Raw genomic sequence first — 23,393 nt, forward strand, 5'->3', positions numbered from 1 at the left:
TAATAGACAACAAACTACTCCTTATAACGACGTACATATTTATTGTACCTGTCTTCTTCAGTTTCAATTATCCCTGTCCACAATTTCACGGTTCAGTAATTTTTCCCCACTTTACCTTTTCTTTGCTGTTTTCATTGTGGGAATCTCCTGTCCTCTGATTGGCTGTAAATTTATCGTTCAGAAGTCGTCTGCTAGCGCTTGTCATTGCAACGGACTTTAGTTTTCTCTTTCAATAAAAACCCCATCAATGTTTTGCTTATTTCGCTGTTGATTGTTTGTTTACAAGTTTTCGAGTGTTTACTGAGTGAAATGCTCTTCCTTTATTGAAAAAGCGTGTGTTATTTGCATTCAATCATTTGGAGTTTTTAAAATTTTAATAAAGTGCTATCCATCCTCGGAGAAAATTAACTAACGACACACATGGGTAAGCAAAGTAACTTGTGAACTTTGAATATCATTTCGAGAAACTTAATTATGATTCTTTCATATTTGATAAAAACCCCTCTTTTTATTTGTAAAGCTTTACTTACATTTTGTTACGTTACTTGAGGTTATTGTAATTTTCATATACCCCACTATAAATTCTTTGTATTTTTTAGTTAAATTCCCACCCCTCGTTGACAGTACCGATGTTGTCACTCGACTCTGTGTTAATCTGACATTGACATAGATCGAATAATCTACCATAGAAGGCGACACAGCGTGATCTATTTCTACTTTTACAGGTTTTCGATACAACGGTCAGAGAAACTTATTGGGCAAGATGACTTAACAAGGAATTATGTCCTTAGTACACTTAAGCACCCAGCTGATCAGGAACAATAAAAAATGTCTGATTTGGAGAGCTGCATATTAAACTAGCTGTTTTATTCAGAGACGTGAACGGATATATTATTATATGTAAGTATTATTATATTAAAAATTTTAACAGATGTACGAATTTTTAGTGTTATATACAAATATCCAGTATTATTCATAGCATTTGGAGGGAATGAATACATTTACGAACATGTACAATTAAAACAGTGGCTCTACAGTGTAGCTAGATTTCAAAGACTTTGTATGGCATTAAACCGCAGATATAATTATCCTAAATTTACGGGTTTCTGGGACACAAGTTATTATTCTCAATCTTTTTTGTTAATGCATAAACCGGTCTACAATTGTATTCCCACGGTTCTTCTGTGGTCCATAACAGATTCATAGGAAAATTATAGTTTAAACACCCTGCCGATTGCATAAGATATAAAGTAAACTTTGTGCAGGCTCGTCTTTCACAACTTCGAAGGTACGAGTGTTTAATTATGCATGAGATCAATTTTGATTTTGACAAATAAGAAATTGGAAAGAGAAGGAAAAAACACCTGAAGGCACAATTTGACACATTCCTGAGATTGTAAATTGATATAGAAGATAGATAAATCTCTTCTTTAGAACTTATGTGTAAACAATTTAATTAACAATTATACAAGAGATTCCTGCAACATTGCCTCGTTTCTTAAAGACACAAGCTTATGGGTACAATATCATTTATCTAAGAGGACTTTTTAAGAGGGTGATGAATAGTTTGACGATTTCTGTTTCATGTCGTGCAGTGTACTCTGTAGAGAAATGCAAGTACACATCTTCATCCAGCGAAAGAACGACCATTTCTTGAAAGAGAATCATCGCCCAGCTTTGAAATTGTATTAGAACCTTGGTAGAATGAAGCCAATTTGAAAGCCGATTTGTTAAATGAAACGTATCTTGTGAATTTTAATGCTGTGATTGATTTGCATTATGTCTTTTTCTATTGATAAAATGACATTTACATTGTCCGCTGATATGAAATGCAATGTTTTGGAGTTTAAAACATTCACGCTACAACGTTTTTTTCCGAATTCTTACACTAGATATTTAATCTAGTCGTTTAAATTGTTTTCCTTTGGAATATAAAGCAAATTAAAAATCAAATTATTGACAGAAAAAATCATAATAAATATCTCAGTAATAACAATATTTAAAAAGAAATGACAGATTTTTCAATACCGGTATGCAGATCCACACTTGCATTTGTACAAAGACAAATCAAAGATTGAATCTTTCACAAAATTTTAGAAATAATTTAGATAATATAAATGACCACTTTGAGTGCTTTGAGTGGTTTCGGATTATATCAGTAATGGAAGGTATAGTAAATCGTCCCCAGGTGTTTGTCAAAAAGGCGACAAGCACAAATTGGTGTAGAAATTGCAACAGAACACTAAATCAGATAACCCTCACCAAAAGACATATAAACTATCAAACCAGAATAAATGGATCTTGAATCCTGAATGTGTATTCAGTTTCTACTTTATATAAGTATATGTAAGAAAAGCATTAGTTTACAGTTGGTGTGGAGTTTGTTTACATTGCGTGTTATGTCGATCTATCATTCAGTTTCAATATCACTACCTCGAGATGAATATAGATATTTTGTAAGTTTAAACAATCGAGTGTATCAAATATCAAGAGCATACTCTTTGTATACAAATTACAATAATAACAAGTATATTAAATTCTAGCAGAATGTGATAAAATTAATGTATATATGTACATATTCCTAATATTTGATACATTCATTTGTGTTTTAATAAAAATATATCAGGAACATGAATATAATCATATAGAATGTTTAAGATTATACCAGGAACACGTATACCTGTATATCAGGATGCGAATAACATGTATATTAAATTCATGTATTATTATCAAGGACATGATAGGGACCATATCAAATTCTAATTTACAGGAAAAGCTAGAAGTGCAGACAAGTTTAACTTTTTCTTGTTTTTTCTGTAAAACAGATATCGTTCACTAATTATTGAATTTTAAGCAAATATAAAATTGAATTTCTTAAAATTCAAAAATTGATAAATGACATTTACTAGTACGAGAGACAATAATACGTAACATACTCCCCTTATAAACTGCCGAGTACTGAGAATACAGAAAAGGTTAGGAGTATTCATGGTATTTCCATGTTTCTCTTTGTTTTCCTGTAAATGCCCGGTTCCTGATACAGGAGAAGAGACAGTTCTGTAAGATATGATGGAGCGAGGATGACATGCCATCCCTAATGGGTTAATGTCAAGCCAGTAATAATTGATTCTTAAAGCTCTGTCAAAATTAACAAGTTGTCTGTTCGGTTACAGTTTCTTTTACAATTCTTAAGAATCAGCGCTTTGTAGTCGTTCTGTTATACTTGTTTTATGCTATTATCTGTTGCATTGTATTCTTACAATAATTTTGTTGCATATTGCAAATAATGACGATACAATACAGGTATTTGAGCAAGCATTTGAAACGACAAGGTATCAGGTAGTGCTTCTGAACAAGATCTCTGCAGAAATGAATAAATCGAATATAAATTGAATGGCAATAAGAACTGAGGGTATGCATAGAAACGACTATTTATTTGAAATCCTGTTTCTAGCGCATTAGCTGCTAGTGTTCTTCGTTTGCTGACTGGCTCTCGGCTTTCACTTCTACACACAGTAAGCCAGCATCCCAGAGGATTCCTTTGTTATTTACGTTGAAATATCTTTAATTACTCTGTTTAGGAGAACTATATCTCATTCAAGTCACAGTGATCACTTGCTGGGATCCCTGTTTTGTATAAGTTATTCGTTCATTAAAAACATTGCAATACCAATGAATTTGGAGAGGTCGAATAGGGACACCAAATTAATGAATAATCAATCAGGATTGAGAGAAATTGCTCGGTATCTTGCTTTATTGAATCATTGGTATTAGCTTAGGGGAAAAAATTACGATCCTATCTTGGCAATTCATCGTACATTGTGAAGCACAGCGCTCTGTTTCTAAAACTTGTCGCTTAGTTTTCATGCACCGTAATTAAGACATATACCCCAGACATTAGAACATTTTTTTTGATTCCCCATTATTTGTCCTGAATTTTCCATTGAAAATAAAGTTTTTCTCTAATTTTTAAACATTTTTACAATTTTTTACTGGCTCATTAATCTTTAAACTAATATAATAAATTATCAAATCTTTCTAAAATCTTGCAATTACTAATTTTAGTGGGTTTTTTGTTTGTATTTTTGTATTATTATTGTGAAATATTAAAGATGCTAGTTTTTTTTCCCTGGAAAGACTATACCTATTAAAATCAAGTCCTCTTTGATATTAGAGCTATAGGCTCAGAGAAACGGTAAAATTCTTTACATGTAGGTTTGTCTGGTTTGTTTTTCTTGGTGTACAGTTTTTCAAATATTTGAATGAATCACATTCTTATGTGCACTGCTACATTGTCAATCTCTTGGAATCTTCCTATTGCACAGTTCTTACTCTGACTTGTACGTCCATTTCAGACAATTAGAATCCAATCCAATGCGGTGTTTGCAGCAGATATCTTTCTTGGGGACACTATCCGTTCAATGATTACGTAGCCATGGTAACTTGAAATTAATAGATTAAATGATTCGGGGACAATCTTGATCAAGAGTCCTATTCTCGACAATCTTGATCAAGAGTTATTTCACTTAAGGAATTTTTCAAACATTGTTAGATAATATATACCGGTATCTAAATAAAACGGATGATTTCAAGACGATTTTATAAACAAGATGTTTTTGTGAAACATCGATGCCCCCGTTTTGTAGCAACTTTTAATTGCAATGGTTGAAGTTTCTATGATATGCAAGTAAAACTCTAAAGGTCAAGGTCAAAATTGTTGGCATCCAAAGGAAGGTCTTGTCATATAGAATCCACCTGTGAAACATGAAAGCCCTCGTGCTAACCCTTCAAAAGTAAAGTCAAGGTTAAATTTTTTAAAAGAAGGTAAAACTCTAAGGTCAAGGTCAAGAGGTCGAAAATGTTTATACCCATTGGAAGGTCTTGTCAAATTGAATGCATTCGTGAAGTAGGAAAGCTCTAGCCCCAGCTTTTCAAAAGTTATGCTAAGGTTAACGTTAGAAAATTTTTGGATTGACTCCTGTAGCTACGTTAAGGCCAAGAGGTAAAATCTGGTTAAACCCAAAGAAAGGTCTTTTTAAAAGGAATATACATGTACCTGTGCAATGCAAAAGCTATAGCCCCATCCACTCAAAAGTTATGAGCAAGGTTAAAGTTTTTGCGGACAAACAGAGAGACAGACAGGCAGGGCAAAAAACTATATTCACTGAACCCTCAAATCTTCGATTACGGCGGCATAAAATTGTTATTTCGCTTATCTGTTTTCCACATGACTTGGTCATTGGTTAAGAACATTATCAGTTATATTTTTTCTCTAAGTATAATTGTAGTTCATTTAATGATGGCTAAGTAAATAGTCCGGTTTGGATGTTAACACCAATAAAGAAAAAAAAAACTCTTTGTAGTTGCTATTGGAGGATCAAATCGCGTTTAATTCACCTTAACAACGGTAGGGGTTCCGCTTGTCTATTTCCGCCGGTATTGTTTAGCGTGTCGGGATCTTAATGTAAAGTGATTGGATTTGTAAGTGGTTCTTGATCGATTTCACAATGACCAGGCTTTTCAGTTAAGCTCATTTATCTGGAATTTTAATAAAAGAGATGATGGGTTTGAAATTTTCAGAAGACTACATGCATCAGAGTATATCCCCCTTTTCTCTATAAGAGTATAAGATGTTGGTAATTATTTTCTCTGGGTTTCCTGTATAAAGAAGCTGGAAGAAAGGTTCATCACGTGATTGTGACGTGAGACTTAGAAGGTTTCTTAGCAATTCCCACTATCAATTGACAACTCTTAATTGACAATAACGGTTTCTTAACATTCAAACTTTTCTCTCTCGGCTTTTCTCAAATAAATCTGTTTATGGTTTATAACTGTCATTCATTTGCCCAACGCACCTTTGAAATGTTCTTGGAGGTAACCATTAAGAGAACATAGCTGTATATGAACTAGAACAGCTGCAAAGACAGAGATTTGAAAAGTTTGATGTGCTTGGCATTCATTTCCCAATGAAAGTCGTACACTGTCACGTGTCTCCAAGAGAAGTTTATGAAGGCCTGATAACTGACCACAAAGGAAATATGACGTGGCCAGATGGCTTGACTAATGACCAGAACTGTGGACAATGGTGATATCGATTCTCATCCTTGCTGTATCTTATCTTAATTATATAAAGTGTTATTAAACAATAAACACTCCTATCGCAACGTTTCTCTGGTATTCTTGTTCCACATATATAGTCACATCTAAAGACCGCCCCTTATACCATACCATCTTTACTAAACCCAACTTATGTTTCATGCTAAAGGAAACTACTTTCAAAGACATACATTAGAAACGTAGGTTTTGTAGGATCCATCATCCACATTTTATGATACCAATTTTAGGAGCTTAATCGGATTTAAAGTACCATAAACACACAATATACTTATACTTATAATGGCGGGATTATCCTCGCTACGATAGTAAACAACAGATCTATTGAAACGAATTGTGGCATGGTATTCTAACATTGATTTTAAGTCTTGTAATAAATGGCCATGGGAAATTTTAGATAAATTATACCAGAGTACTAAATGTAAATTTTCAATTTATTTTACGCCATAATAATATTGAGATTGATAGAGAAGTATTAAGTTGTCGATTTTCATCAATGCACATTGACAAGTAAATATAATGTACTTTTTAAAGGATTTTTTGCTACGGAATTCGTCCCTTAGAAGAAAGGGCATATTTTATTCCCAATAAGGCATCGCTTCTGTTTACTTCTTAGATGAAAGTAGGTTAGGAAATTTAAGATTTAGGGTGACGTATCTTTGTAGCGTTCGGATTACTGCGAGAGTATTTTTTTTTAAAAATTTATTTATAGAAATGATACTGTAGTGAATAACCTTTCTACATTTCATATTTTTAAATATGAACTCTACTATACATGTACAGACTAAAGTTTTAATTTTAATCTTTTACGAGAATTGTTTTTCTTTTAAATTTCTTTTCAGAAGATTTATAAATGAAATTTTGTTGAATCAGAGTGTCTTTGTGTTATTTAAATTTGTTACTTTAATAAGCTCCAGCCCATATTTTTTTAAAAATTAAGTTTTATCTAAAGAAAACACAATACTTGACATGGGTATGAATTACACTGAAATTCGGTTTATATTTACGCTAATGACTGATTTTAACTTATCTCACAAAGCCGAACCAGGCATTAAAGAAAATCATTTAACATTAAAAATCGTCCTACTTTCAAAGCATCAGGGCATTGTGACACCGTATCCAACTAGGGAACATTCGGTTTATATTACCCGCTTACGTAAAGCGTTTTTGATTGAATTCAGCAACGATTATAAAAATTCGTTTGGAATTGAATAAAAGAATTTCGTATATACCCTGTAATTTTCTTCGGTATTTTCATAGGAAACTTTTTCAAATTAGGATAGCAATTTCCCTGAAGGTTTTTCAAAAATATTTGCAGCGATGGTTGATTCCAGTTTCTTCCTCTTAGATGATGAGATGATAAAAACCCTTAAAGGTTTGTTTACCTAACCTTATTTCTTCGACATTTTTATTTTCAAAACATGAATATCAAAGAGGTATTCTTTTAAGATTGCAAAGCAATAACTGCAAGTCATGTTTCTTTAAATGGCTAATTTACTGTATTTGCTGCACTAGGTTCATGCATTTTGCACTTTTTTTTACCAAGAGCAATTTTAGGTTTTCCTTGTCTTGCTATTCTTGTAAAGACTCTGGGTAGCTAATTTGTTCTAATGAAATGGAGTTCAACATTTAATTTCAAATACAACAGCGCAGAGCAAAAGACAAGCAGAAATTAAGCTTATGACCGATTATGTTGTCACAAAAAATGAACATATTGATCACAATGGTGTTGTCTGGCAATAACTCACATGCAAATGTTTAACGCCATATCTTGGCATCTTTTTTACTCTGGCTTTGTCCAATACTTTATTGCCAAAAAATAATTATTAGGAAAATAAATCATAGTGGGACATGAAATGTCCAAACGAATTAAAAATATTGTCGATCACGAAACAAGGGCCTTTAATCTTTAAAGTTATCATCAATATGAAGATCAATACCTCCTCGCATTCTCTAATTTTCTACTGTGATATTTTATGAAAGTTGTGAGATGCATGATTGATGCCATTTTCAATTGGACTGTGCCAAAGGGACTTCCAATTATCTAAATTTAGATCGGCTGCAGGACCATAATTATTTTTTCATCAACATGGATTCATATTAGAGGAAAAATTCCTCAGAGGGCGCTTCATTGCAACAAATAAACTAATTTTTTTTTCTTTTTCCATGATAGTATTGAATGAATAGCTTGACTGTTAATTTTTATATTTAATTTGTTACTTACCTGTGCTAAAAGCTCAGTGAATGAGCTTTTCTCATCACATTTGTCCAAAGTCCGTCTGACTTTCCGACTAACAACTTTTCATATTTTTGATCAGTGGGCCATTTTTTTCCAAACTTGACTTAAAGCACATTGGGTAAAGAAACCTCGAGCTTCTTGTTAAAAATATTGTGCTCTCTTTCCATGGAAGCTTATTAAGAATAAGTTAAAATTTGATGGCATCTTTTGAGAATGTTTTCAAGAACCACTAGGTCAGAAAAAAGGAAATATGTGAAATCTTCATCATGCCAGTACATACTGTTTAGTCATGTTTGTACAAATCATGATTTCCAGGGAGGAGTCAGAGAATGATATCAAACTTTTACAAGGCTGTTATAATATGTAATGCATACACCCACTTCAGAACAAAAATAGTTTCACTAGAGGAGTGAATAATGAGGTTACTTAAACATATTTACATCTGCTGAATATGATCTTTTTTCACACATGTACTCCAAAGCTGATATTACAAAATATATTTGTGTTTCTGCTTGCATGTAGAATTTTTTTCCCAACAGTCTGCTGGAATTTCCATGGGTTTTGGTTGTGCTCTGTTTTAGCAGACCTACTTTTGTATAAAGATTCAGAATTTATTCAAAATCTTTTAATGGAAAAAGTATGTTTCTTGTCATGACCCTTATTAGACATTTAGATAATATCGGCGATGTTCTATTAACTCACAATGTTCCTTTTCCTGCCAACTTTAATTCGATACATCCCTTTCATTTCGAAATAAAAGACACTACAGAGTCGGACAAATCTGTTTCATATTTGCATATTTTACTATAAAAACATATAAATGCAAAACTTACGACACAGCATAAACGTGATGACACTCATCTTTCTATCGTCAATTTCCCTAATAATTATATGAGGCATTATTTCCACTAATACCTGCAGAATTATGGAGTTATGTCTCCAAGTAAATTCGATACAATGTAACTTTATACAAACAATTTCTAAAACGAGGCAAGTTCTTGACAAATAAGCTGAAGATATCAGGATATCAACAGTCCAGTTAAACGTCAACATTTGTCAAATGCTGTGGTCGATACAGTGATCTTGTTAGTAAATACAATCTATCATTAAGTCAAATGTTGAATCAAGTTTTTGATACGAATGCTAGGCCTTAATTTTACACTGAATTGTCTACGGATCCTGTCCGATAATGACAAAGATCATACGGTTGGTGTGAAGGGTCGAAGGGTGATCCTTACTTCTTTATGGCACCTGATCCTACCCTACTGAGCTTGGCTACTGTTTGATATCCTCATATTACATTAAGAACAAGCAATATTTGAAAAGAAAAATGCTTAAGCTTTCACTTTGGTAAGTTTTTTTTGGACAAAAAAGAATGCCCTCTTGCTGTATTGTGTTTTTACTTTCCATTCTCTTGCGGCTATTGCATTTTTGTGATGATCATAATGAAGATATTAGATTTAAAATGTTTCTTTGTAAATGTGTAAGTAAGAAGAAGTAAACCAAGGCCATTATCAATTAAGAGTCCCCAAACACGCTACACACCGCCATTATATGAAAAATTCCACGTCGGATTTTAAACAAATTTCCATTGATTGTAAACTGGCTGCGACCCTGTAAGGGCATTATATCTGACTGTTCTCTGTTCACACGACGTCAAATGCAAGATTCTAATGCTATTAAGATGTAAAGATAGCTATAATATCTTGTTTACAATCGTGGTTCTGTTTTCTTGAATTTTGAAGTTTTGGGGACAATGAACCTAAAAAATTATAAATTTTGCTTAAGGAAGATTGCATCTAAAATTATGATAATTGCGAACATCGTTTATGTACAAAAACTGACTTTCAACAAGAGGAAATAATTATGGCAACAGTGTGATTTAGAATATGAATTTGAAATCGTCGCAAATGTTTCTCTAATAATAAAAAGATTTTGTTATTTTGTTTCAGAATTGAACTTTCCATGTGAAGAATAAATATGAAGAATGCCGAAAAGTTACTGCTGTGTTTGTTGGTTCGAATCAAGTTTGTTTTTGCTATAGTTGGTGAGTCCTGAATGTTTTTTTTCTTCTAATTATTAAGCTATGACTTTACTAAATTGTGTGAAATGTTTAATAGTGCTCCTTTAAAGAAACATAAAGTTATCGAATCGTAAAAGGCCATCAACAACAAATGGAGGCTCTTCGTCGGTTTATGATATTTTTAAGAGTACATGTACGTCTGTAAAGAAACATGGAGTTACTAAACAACTAATTTGGTTGATAGAAACGCATGTACTCTTATCTGATTTTTCTTGATGTGTAGGCAATCTCAATAATATGCTTTTAATACATAAAATGTGCTTTCTGTTTGTAAGTTTTTTAACGATTTGAGGCAAAAAAAAAAAAATTAATGAGCGGTATAGACACCCTCTTACGGAAGCCCATTTAGGACCTATCAAAAAATTTTTTTGAATTCGTTATAACGATTTTTAGAATTCTTTATAACGAATTTAATTTGTTATAACAGATTTTTATAATTCGTTATATAACGAATTTAATTTGTTATAACAGTTTCATTGAATTCGTTATAACGAATTTAATTTGTTATTACAGATTTGTTGAATTCGTTATAACCAATTCAAGAATTTAGTTATAACGAATTCAACAAATCTGTAATAACAAATTAAATTCGTTGTAACGAATTCAACAAATCTGTAATAACAGATTAAATTCGTTATAATGAATTCAATAAATCTGTCATAACAAATTAAATTCGTTATAACGAATTCAATAAATCTGTAATAACAAATTAATTTCGTTATAACGAATTCAATGAATCTGTTATAACAAATTAAATTCGTTGTAACGAATTCAACAAATCTGTAATAACAGATTAAATTCGTTATAATGAATTCAATAAATCTGTCATTAAATTCGTTATAACGAATTCAATAAATCTGTAATAACAAATTAATTTCGTTATAACGAATTCAATGAATCTGTTATAACAAATTAAATGCGTTAAAACGAATTCAATGAATCTGTTATAACAAATTAAATTCGTTATAATGAATTCAATAAATCTGTTATAACAAATTAAATTCGTTATAACGAATTCTAAAAATTGTTATAACGAATTCAAAAATATTTTTTGATAGGTCCTAAATGGGCTTCCGTACCCTCTGAAGATTTATCAGCATTTTTATAAACTTCGACACACATGGCAAAAATCAAAGACAGGAAATCGATCGTCAAAATCATTTATTTATCAAGTCAATTCTACACTTAGGACAAATCTGGACTTTACGCAAATTAGTTGTCATCCATCAAGAGATTCTTTTTCTTATTGATTACGATACACAGGGAGGTATGGTTTGGACTTGTTAGGGCTTCATCACGCGAGATTAAGCGCGCCCTTCTGACGTCCATAACGTCACATTCGTCTTCATTAGGTCGATCGTCTGCCGCTCTGAAAGAGATCGTCTGGTCATCTATTCATTCGGACCAAAATCAATCGTAAAATTGTTTCTATTAGTTTATATGGCCTTTGAGATCTTATCATTAGGTTTTCTCTAGACTTGCTAACCAGTCAAAAATCTATAGCTAGGGAACCGCTCCCAGAATGAAACCAATTTATTTGTATTCACAGTTACAAATGAAAATGAAAATATCAGAATCCAATGCAATAAAATTTACAGGTGAAGATTTTCCATCATAAAGATAACAATTAAATTGCACCATCAAAGTTCCACAAAACATTATCACAAATGCTAATATAATTAATTACTTAATCGGCAAAGGTATAAAATATTACGGAGATGATGTTGACGGATAATTGGTATCAAGTTTGATGAAGTGGCATTAAAGAAAAAATAAATGCAGGTTTTCATTGATGAATCATTCAAAAATCAGAAGTCATCAAACGTTCCAATTAAAAGATAAAATAGATTATTAACCAAAAAATGGTGGATGAGTCTTCTCTGAAAAATGTTGTAAAATCAAATCTGCAAATAGTCAATAGTCATGCTGCAGATTCTATTTGAAGAAATATGACAGACAGGACAAAGGAAATCGTTTCATTTGATCGTTTTCTTATCAAAGTCATTTATAGAACAAAAACGTTTTTAAAGAAGGCATGTAAAAGTTCCATGTAATTTTGCACTTTATGAATTAAAAAAAATTGTTTTATACTTTGCTCAAGTTTTTAATATAATTAAGATTGTTTGACAACTTTTGTCATAGTTTGTATATTTTCAGAACTAAGTTTTGGTTTTATTAATATTTGTACTTTGTAGATCCATGTACTTTTTCTGGACAATTTCAATACGACTTTTTCATTAAAGGAATACCAGAAAACCAAACAGTGGGTGAGTTTATTGTGATGTACAAATCTCATACTAAACATTTTATTTAAAAATAACTTTAGAGGAAGGAGAGGGCATTTATCCTGTATATAGAATGATTTAGATTAATCCAAGAATGTGTTATATGTTTATAAGTATTTTACTGCTGAAAATTAAACCTCAGTAGTTGTTTAAGAAGTATTGTCTCTTAATTTTATTGTTCTCCGACTAAAATAATAGTAGTTGGTATATATATTATTACATGTACATGCAGTTACCTGTTTTGCCAAAGTTTTGGTGATTCTAAGTTTTTTGACAATTTTGGTAATAGGAGAAAAAAGAGGGGGAAAACGGCGAGTTTTCTCAACATATTCTGTGTAAAGTATGCAAAAATGCACAATGTTGCTATCATTTTCAGGGTCCGTTATAGGAGTTTTGCCGTTAACCGGGGGTCCAGACGACGTCAGTCTGACTCAGACCTCCAATCCCTACCTCCATCTTGACGTAGATTCCCGAAACATATCTCTCATAAAGGAGCTGGACACGGACAAAGACGATAATGGCAACAAATTGATGTCTGATCTTATCCTACAAGTCATCTGTGTACCGAAAGGTACAACGAGAAAGGTAAGGTTAAAAGCTGAGCATTCTAAAATTAATTTTCCTTGAAGATATTTTTTTAAGATGGATAACCCATGAGAGCCAATGGCTTACATGTATTTCCATTGGGGTCCTTATATTCATATATATGTACTAGATGTTAGTTGAAAAAGTAGGGAAAAAATATAATTACTATAGCATGTTGACAACACAGAGATCCTTAAAAATGAATTGTAATATGTATAATATGTATATATACCAAATCTTGACATGTTTGGTCAAGAAAAGGGTAAAAAAAAAACTCACCCTTTTTATCTTGATGTTTATAGGCGTAATATGTTTAACTGTCTTATGGTGTAAATTTAATTGGTATCAAAATTGTAAGGAAGTGAATACAATGTATGTGACTATTAAAGTACATTATCAGGCACAGATTCTGTTACAATGAACTGTAAAATTGCATTATTATGTACTTTAATCACACACCTTTTTCTTGTATTATTTTAATTCTATAAGATAAATGTTAATACGTATAACACAAGACGTACATTGTTTCAAATTTTGAGTTAAAACATTTCAGTTAACAAATTTTAGTCAAGTGCAAAATGTTTCTGTGATAGAAAGTACAAAACATCATATATGGAATGACTAGCTGAAGGAAAAGCTCTGCAAGATTTTAAAGGCATCAGTGTATATATATGCTTATATGTAGAATTTCCTCAATTAGATAACATACAATTTCTTTTCAGAGTTCACTTACAGTTCGAGTTCTTCTAGAAGACATCAATGAACACAGACCAACATTTCCCAAGAATCACTACATTATAAACTTACCAGAGGTAAAGAATTAACAAATATCTTAGGACACATGTATACAGAAATAAAAATTAGATATCTTAATATACAGAAATAATAAAGTTCTGTCAATGACATACAATTACTTTGAATTGTTTCCTTTTCTCCCTTACCTAGGACACTCCAGTGGAGACTGTTGTGTTTCATCAGGTTACAGTGACTGACAGGGATGGATCGGGCTCGGGAAATGATCTCATCCATTTCAGCATACTACCCGGTTCATATTCGGTAAAGCTTCTAGAAGTATATATTCTTTTAATCTTCCTTTTTTACAAACTTAACTAAAATGTTGGAGATGAGATTTTAAATTGTTAAAATTGCGCTATTTTATCTTCCAGGACTATTTTGATATACACATCTTGAGAACGGAGGTCACGTTGAAAAAGCCGCTTGATTATGAGACGGTACATTCCATGACAATAGAAATAGAGGCAAAGGTAAGAAACATCTGAGATGATTTAGCAATAAATTAACAGTCAACTGATTGACTAAAAAACTTTCAAAGATTCAAAGGGCTTTTAAGACCTAATGATTCATGAAGGCAAGTGTGTTCATAATTTTTCTTCGTTTTAAACCTCACATCTCATGGACAAAGTGAAAAATTAAAAAAAATCTTTTGGGAATAAATATTCAAAAGTATACCAAACTCACTCGTGTAAGTTTTGTTATGCGACAGATTCAACGATTATGTACTTCGAAAATATGTTAAAACATCTGTAGTCAAAAATATGCAACCAACAGACAGATTTCAAAAGTTTCGAAAGTTTTTTTAGAAACAAATTTTAGGCCTAATTTAAATGAATTTCCCATAGCAGACATCAAGACTCATAGATTACTGATGTTCATAACTTCATATGTACTTGTATCTTCATGTACATTTATATTCTTTTTTTCTACAAAAGGACAATCCACAACAAGGTGAACCTCTCAGCTCTAAGGCCTTCCTCACTTTTAATATTACTGACGTGGACGACCTCAATCCGGAGTTCACACATGACACCTATTCTGTTAGAATGAATGCAGATACTCTTCCTGTAATTAAAAGTTCTCTGTTAATAATATATAAGTGGACCATGTCAATACAACTTGAATAACTCATTATAGGACTTTTTAAAGAAAGAGTAACGTTAAAAATCGTAAATAAATTATTTCATTACATACATGTACTTGATAAGTGTGAATACCTGATCTTTGTGTTTCTATCAGGGAAGCTTAGTTCCAATACTGCCTCCTATTCGAGCCTACGATGGAGACAGCCTGAACGCTTCCTTAAAATATGAACTTGTTGGTAAGTAAACGACAGAGAGTTCGGAAAAGCTAGGTTATGTGAACTTGAATCCAATTTACAAATAAATTTGTCTGATTAATAATACCATGTAATTTACCCTTTCCAACATAATATGTTAGTATTAATTGATTTTCAGATCCACAGAGCCGTTTTGTTATAGACACAACGACAGCTGATGTAAGCGTTAATGCTAAACTATCAGATGGGAAGTCAACGCTAGTTTTAAAGGTCCTAATTTTTTTCTTTTCTTCTAATTGAAATGAAATTGATTATATAACCTCCTTTTGAAACTTCTAATCTGAAAATGATTGTATAAAATAAACCAAATTAATATGCATGCTAAATAAAAAAGCAAGCTAAGTATTAGCCGAAAATCAACAAAACTAAAAACTTATTTGAGAAGTAAGAAAGTGAAACCATAACTCACAACTTTTTCATGTTTGAATCAGGCTTTTTACATCACAAAAATTGCTTTTTCGGTAAAAACCGAATTCGTAAATTTTCTCTTTTTTGTGATCCGTTATCTACAAAGTCAGAAATTAAAATGCTCAGATTGTCTTTGTCATTGGCAAAATTATTTTGTTAAAAAGCATTCTGATTGTACACACAAATACTTTGAAGCTGAAATGCTTGAGTTTCCGATTGACGCTCTGTTATTAGCAGACCTATTCTTGTATTTATATGAAGCAGAATTTGTCCAAAATCATGAAAAAAAAAAAACTGATGTGGCCTCCAACTCGACATTTAGATATATCGACGACATATTATCAATTAACAATGGTTATTTCCATTCTGATATCCATAGGATATATCCGGTAAGCTTGAGATAAAAGATACCACGGAGTCTGACACATCTGTTTCATATTTGGATGTTTTACTTGAAAAAGACGTTTATGGTAATCTAACAACTAAGCCCTATGATAAACATGATGACTTTAACTTTTCAACCGCCAATTTTTCCTTACTTATGTAGCAATATACTTTCATCACCTACATATGGAGTTTATATCTCTCAGTTGATTATAAACGCAAGAGCATGCTCTACGAACGTACAATTTCTAAAATGAGGTGAATTATCACCTATATATAAAAATAAATGAAATTTTCACAGAATCAAGAGGACAATATCACTAAGTGATGGTATAAGTGAGATTAAATTTGACCGTTTTATATTAGAGGCAAGGTCAGGTCAAGGTCATTACCTTTTTCCTGGACATAATAAAAAAAATTACAGTTTCCAATCATGCGATCCCTACTTGTTATTCAAAAGATTGAGTGTTTTTCATTTTGCATAAAAAGATACTATGATATAGTGCCTATAAGATGATATTGCCAAACTGACACAAAATAATTTAGATAAAATGGATATTTGCTAATCCGAATTTCCTCTACTTTTCTTTTAGGATATATTAGTTATTTTTATATGCTTCCTATATTTAACTTTCTCTCATTTTCACATAAAGTAAAGATGTCACATTAAGGTACAAAATGATACAAAAGCTAAAAGTTTTGACTCGTTTCTAAGAGAGAAATAACACAAATACTTATATTTAAGCATTTCATAGTTTTAATGTGTGAAAAATCAATTTATTTGATATATTTTGAAACTTTAGTCCCTTATTATTAATTTGACTTACATTTGCTAGTCTTTGATTGCATAAAAATTTACTAAACATTAATAATTTTGAGAGACGAAGAATTTTCCGATCATGCCAAAAGTATAGTCCCTGTTAGTTTTCAAACACAGTTTACCAATTCTAATTAAAGTTGTACAGTTATGATGAGGAAAGAAAAATATGGTCTTTTAAGTCTCTTACACCTAAATATATAAAACATACAAGCAAATTTACTTTGAATAATTCATCTACTCAGACTACCTTAAGGTAACCATTTCGTAAGTTCTATGGTCGATACAATAACCCTTTCAGATAATACATTTTATTTATCATTGAGTCAAATGCTGACGTTTTTAATACTCATTGCTAGTCCATTTACACATTAAATTGACGACGAATTTTCCGTTATGTGACCAGTCGGTAGGGGATGCTTACTCCTCCATGGCAACTGACGTTTCGGAGGTCTGTGTTTACTCTATTCCTATTTTGTATTGTTTAATGGACTTGAATACTGTTCATTATCTACATATATTTAATTCTACACTCTGAATTTTGGAATACGTTTCGTAATCTTTGGAAACCGTGTCTTCGAACAATTTGTTGTAATTCCAATGAACACCGTGTTCCCTTATTGCTAGCCGAACGGTTAATTTATCCTTGTGAGGCATATTTTTAGAATAATTTCTACTTGAGAGGAAAAGTTTCAATAAGGCCTTTAGAAATTTATCAATATTTTGATATATCAACGACTTTTTAAAAACTATAAGTAAGGTACTTTTATTTCTATGTCAACTCGATAAATCTCATCTTACTCAAAATAAACATCGTTAACTTTGTACAGCTTTTTCATGCTTGAATGTATTACCTACAACGGAAAACCAGAAACTTCACACACTTGCATATGTATATATTAAATTTCCTGTCTTTTAGGCAACACAAAGAGATAATCCTATAAGACAGGGAATTGCATTGCTACAACTTACCATCATCGGCCAGGGCACTACTTTGGGACCGTCTTTTGTCCAGCCTCGTTATCATGCCAGTTTATCTGAAAACGAGGCTGTAGGAACAACTGTTATCACTGTTACAGTTACAGACCACAATCAGGTATATAACATTTAAACAATTTACATTTATTATGTACATGTGGAACGAATTGTCTTATGTGTGACAATATCTTTTTTCTTTCTTTGTACCTTATAGTGGACCTCGTTACGTTACTCACTTGGAATAGAGGCAACACACTTCACCGTTAACAATAAGTAAGGAAATTTAAAATATATCTTAATACAGAGAAAGGTTTATATAAGAATATTGTAATTTAGTTAAGCGTACAAGTGTATACTGCTAATTCAATCATGTATCTTTTCAGTGGTGATATCATATTAACAAAGAAAGTTGATTACGAAGAAAAAAGTCAGTTTATCTTCAATTTAACGGCTGCCGATGAGTTTTATGTAAGTCATTTCAGTCAAAGAGTCAAATATTTTTAAGGTTATAGCTGTGTCCCAAAACGTTATTTATGAAATATATGCCTATATTTTAATTTTCAAAATATAAAATAAAATACCCCGTTTTAATTTCAATTTTAAAAAAATATATAACTTTCTTTGAGTAAATACAAAAATCGATTTTTTGTAGTCGGCATGGACAACTATAACCATAACAGTAACCAATGTTAACGATAACGGACCAAAAATATTAGAAAGGGAGATAACAGTGAATGCTGAGAGGGTAAAAGGATCACAGATCGCTATTATAAAGGTAACTTTATAGAAGTTGATTCGTTCAACTTTTGCAATGCTTGGCAGGGTTAAGCTGTAATTTCCCCTTTAGTTTTAAAATGCTTGAATTTCCCCTTTAGTTTTAAAATGCTTGAAGTATACGTGTATATCTTTAATGCAAGAAAAAATTGTACTCCGTTTCTTTCATTTAAGGTCTTGTTTTCATTTAGCTACAATTACGATATATTGTTGAGTGTAAATGAAAAAAAAAACTTTCAGAATTTTGATTTAACACTCTGAAACAGCAAGCATGTTATATAAAAGTTAAACATGCCTATAACAAAAAAACACAAATTTTTTATTTTCTTTAAGCATAATTTGTTATATTATACCATATATAATAATATCGCAGGAAATGAAATTCAATTCGCTGAGAACTCCTATTCAATGGAAAAGTGTTCGGTATAAGCGTGGTTTTATGTTAGAATCAGTATTAGCAAATTATTTAACTTTCAAATTTGTTTACCATAGAATGTTTTAGTTTTATGTAGATTACAAGTAATGGTAGACACATTTAAAGTCAGGACAATTATTATGCCTTATCACGCAGAAGTTAAATTATTCGGTGATTTTTGCATGTTTGATCAGGGGATTACTCTTTTGATCTGTGATTCTGTTCTCATTGTAGGCCGTGGACAAGGATCCAAACACTTCACTCACGTTTTCTGTCGTAACCCATAAAAGGTAAAGCAACTTTTTGATAATGTTTAATACGTATAAATAAAATTATAAATACAGGTGTTATAAAAACGTTTTGGTCTACTTGAAATTTATGCTTCTGTTTAGTCTTTTTATTGATCTCTATCGTGGAAAGTTTAATATCCAAAGATAAATTCACTCAAATTAATTCAAAGAGAAAGCAAAATTGCAAGACTACCACTTGGTTATCAGCTAGATTATTTTTTGAAATACTACATTCTTCTTCGCTTCCTATTCATTTTGTAAAAAAAAAAAATTATTATTGATTGAAAATAAAGAAGAAATATAAACAAAGTTTAACAGCATGTCTGATTCTTTTGTTTAAGTTTACATTTAGAAGTTAATAAAAGAATCAGTATGTTTCGTATGACTTCAATATTGTTTTGACTTGAGTTTGACTTTTAAAAATGATATACATTGGTAAAGTTTTAAAATGATTTAATCTAATAATGTGTGTGAAAATAAGTTTACCCTGATGAATTAATATAAATGTGAGAGAAAAGGAGAGAGCATAAGGATTTCTACTGGTTAGGGAGTAACATTGAATCTATTGGTCAGAGTGTTGCAAATTAATTCAACATCACGTACACGGGATTATGTGCATACCATGTTCTTAATTACGTTTAATTAATTTAGATTTAGTTGGCCTTCTTGATAGATGAGGTTTATGAATTTAAAGTTTTTTCTCATGTAAAATTCTTCTTTTTTTGAAAAAAAGGAGAACAATAAAAATTAGATGACCTTTTGAAAGTCTCAGTTGGATCCTTTAAGATAATTTGATAAATGATTTTGATACAGATATATGGATTTTCATTTCTATTTATTTTCTCTGTGATAACTCTTTGAAAGTAAGGTGAGTTGATTTCTTGATCATTCTACCTGAATGTTTATTTCGCCAAGGGAAAGGTCTGGAGCTAAAGGGGTCTATATTTACCTGCGCCTCTCCTGTGTCATAATGTAAGTTTAAATTGAAATTGATATGGGAAACCTTGTATAATTTAAACCGATTAGACAATCTAAATTTACAATTATATTTCGAAATAAAATGGAAATATAAGGAATCATTGTCTAGTTTGTTGGGTATGCCAGGGACACCTAAGGTAGTTTGAACCGTGGGATAATTCATGCATAAGGGTTACCCCTTTAAGACAATTTGATAAATTATTTTGATATAGGTTTCTGCATCGGTTTTAACCCTAGCGATTAATTTTTTTCAGCCTGTTTGCTGTGTCACAGGAAGGTGTTGTTTCACTGACCGGAAGTGAGGACGACTATGTTAGAGATGAATATGTAGTTGTTATAAGTGTCAAAGATAACGGATCTCCCCAGCTTGAATCTGTTGCCGTGGTAACTGTTGCTTTTCCAGCTAGAGTTATCAAGAATACCAGCGCTTTGGACATGGCTTCCAGCAATGACCTCATTGCGATTATCTTAGGAATTGTAGCAGCCATACTTTTATTTGTTATAATATTTCTGGTCATATACATCATCCGCAGGTATTTATAGTTGAATCTTTCTTTGACAATTCATTTAAAAAAAATTATATCACTAATGCTATGAAAATAGTTAAAAAGATGGACAAAAAATTTCTTTTGTAATGATTTGTTATAAGCTAAAAAAATAATTCTGAAATATGAACAACAAGTGCTTCAGCCTCTTACTTTAGTTGTTACAGGTACAATTTACATTTTAACTGCTAGTATTCCAAACTGCATTTCAACTTTTAGTGTGCGTGCTTATAATTTTGTGTATTTGTATGCTAGGTATATAGATGGTGATATTTAAATGAAATCTGAAAATTCAATTAAACATTAACGCCAGCAATACGTGTAGCGATAGAATTTAGGCGATAGAATTAATCTAAATTTCTGCTATTTTTATGTCTCAATGAAATGGGCAACATTTGCAATAGATTTTTAGTACAGATGACAATTGTTTTTATCAAACCCAATTGTTTTTATCAATCCCATCTATGTGTCAAAAGCATTGGAATTAAGGCTAAAAAGTATTCAACTTTTTCAGACGACAGTTTGTGGAGGAGCAACTCGACAGAGCAAAAATACGACAAGGAATGGATCCTCGGGGGTTAACATATCAGCGAGGGGGTCCGTCACCTGACCCGTCTTCTAAAATGGACATTAATTTTGACGGAGAATTAGAGGAAACTTCAGATGTAGACAGTCATACCACAATACAGCAAAATCCTCTAAATTTTAGACTTCCCGCCGCTCGGCAGAACGGCGAAATTCAGATAGAGACTGCTGTCATCCCGTATGATGACAATTTTGAATATCAGAATCATATGAGGACTTTTCACGTGGAAGAGATCAGCAGTAATAGTGACACTAGTGATAGCACAGGTGACAGTCATAAAGTGTTGATGGAAAAACACAAAAGGAGTCCGAGAGTAAATGCAAATTCATTATCGTGGGCGGGATCAAATCCTCCATCTTCCACATTTGGATCAGATGTAAGTATAATTATAATTTTAATAAACAACACTTTTATATATTAATTGGCTTATAACAGCTAAATATACGAGGAAAATTATCTCATTGGAATATGTTTTTAATATTTTTGCAGAAGAAATTAATGATGACCTATTATCGCTGTCAATAGGTAATTGCATGTGAATCGTGAAATTAGAGTGCCTCATTTTTATTTAATGCGAGTGAATTACTTTTGAATCTGGCATTTTTGGTTTTAATTTGCATTATCAATGATTTAAGTCATGATATTATCTAGTATAAATACATATGTACATTTGGTTGATACTTTGCATGTATAAATTATTTCAATAAAAATGAAGTTTCGAAACATTATTGAAACATTAAACTTTACAGCTTCTTTTTATGTTTATGCACATCATTTAATAAACGTACACAGTATTATATTATTTTTGTGAAAGTACATTTCAAATCATTTGAATTTCAAAATCAGGTGATAGATCTTTTTCAAAAAAGTTTACTAGAATCCCATTCATTTTCATATTCACCAATTTCTGTTATTATATGCGAGAGTTGTCTGTCATTTCGGTCGCAGATAAATACAATGTCTTAATTAAACATATTCTGTATATATAGAAAATGTTGATCACACTGCTAGTTGTATACGATATCTTCTTTATTTAGACCAATTATGCAAATGTTGAAAATTAAATCAATGCTTATTACTTTTAAAGAGTGTAAACAAATTGTGCAAGCCGTAAGGCCAAATCTGACGTTAAATTAATAGTAGTTTCACGATTATGTCAAAAATGTATTTTAATTCGTATCACACATATAAATTTTATGGACAAATGTTTTTTTTTTTAAATTTTGTCACACTGTGTAATGTAAGTGATAATATAAACTTGCATACAAAACGTGCCACCTTTATTTCTCCAAAACATATTAATTCTTTACAAAAATAAAAATGCCATGACAAAACGTATCTGACGATATCTCTTTTTCAAAATGAAGATGGCTAACTAAATATCAAAATAATGTAATAGATGAAATGAAAATTGTGAATCTTTATACATTATGGCGTATAAAAGTTACCTAATACTGTATTGTCTTTTTTCAGATCATAGTTCCGGAAGAACATGTCACAAAAGAGAAACCAGAAATTACTGTTTATTTCTGACACATCCAGCAATGAATCGTATAAATTATCCAATTCAGTTGGCAGTGACATCAGATTTACTGACATTTGCTGGATACACTACATCTATTTATCAAATATGTTTTGTTACTGAAAATCATGTTATATTCAATCCTTTAAATACAATTTAAATGTGTTTGAATATATATATATATATATATATATATATATATATATATGTGTGTGTGTGTGTGTGTAGGGTGTGTGTGTGTGTGTTCAATTGTATA

General features: G+C 31.4%; 1 protein-coding gene across 2 annotated transcripts; it reads left to right on the forward strand.

The window, feature by feature from the left end:
- The first annotated feature begins 183 nt into the window (after positions 1-183).
- LOC134253760 (protocadherin Fat 3-like) lies at positions 184-23,268 on the forward strand. 2 transcript variants are annotated; one of them, XM_062736347.1, is made up of 20 exons: positions 184-424; positions 726-900; positions 10,306-10,400; positions 12,632-12,703; positions 13,098-13,306; positions 14,029-14,118; positions 14,252-14,362; positions 14,473-14,571; positions 15,037-15,168; positions 15,341-15,422; positions 15,559-15,650; positions 17,969-18,145; positions 18,242-18,300; positions 18,411-18,495; positions 18,680-18,802; positions 19,451-19,506; positions 20,739-21,017; positions 21,544-21,991; positions 22,105-22,140; positions 23,089-23,209. In XM_062736347.1, the coding sequence occupies exons 3-19, from the start codon at positions 10,334-10,336 to the stop codon at positions 22,138-22,140; spliced, it is 2,217 nt and encodes a 738-aa protein (XP_062592331.1). In that variant the 5' UTR covers positions 184-424; positions 726-900; positions 10,306-10,333; the 3' UTR covers positions 23,089-23,209. The 2 variants fall into 2 exon arrangements, with proteins under 2 accessions (XP_062592331.1, XP_062592329.1); XM_062736345.1 differs by lacking the exon at positions 22,105-22,140 and having other exon boundaries at positions 185-424; positions 23,089-23,268.
- The last annotated feature ends 125 nt before the right edge of the window (positions 23,269-23,393 follow it).

The sequence above is a fragment of the Saccostrea cucullata genome, unplaced genomic scaffold (assembly GCF_032062105.1).
Source record: "Saccostrea cucullata isolate Sc308-1 unplaced genomic scaffold, CSIRO_AGI_Scuc_v1 ctg112, whole genome shotgun sequence".
Lineage (NCBI taxonomy): Eukaryota > Metazoa > Mollusca > Bivalvia > Ostreida > Ostreidae > Saccostrea > Saccostrea cuccullata.

Bases quoted from the DNA above. Each gene is read 5' to 3' on its own strand.
- LOC134253760 (XM_062736345.1), top strand. From the start codon at position 10,334: ATGAAGAATGCCGAAAAGTTACTGCTGTGTTTGTTGGTTCGAATCAAG. The intron at 10,401-12,631 runs GTGAGTCCTGAA...TGTACTTTGTAG, and splicing joins GTTTGTTTTTGCTATAGTTG to ATCCATGTACTTTTTCTGGA. The intron at 15,169-15,340 runs GTAATTAAAAGT...TGTTTCTATCAG, and splicing joins TGAATGCAGATACTCTTCCT to GGAAGCTTAGTTCCAATACT.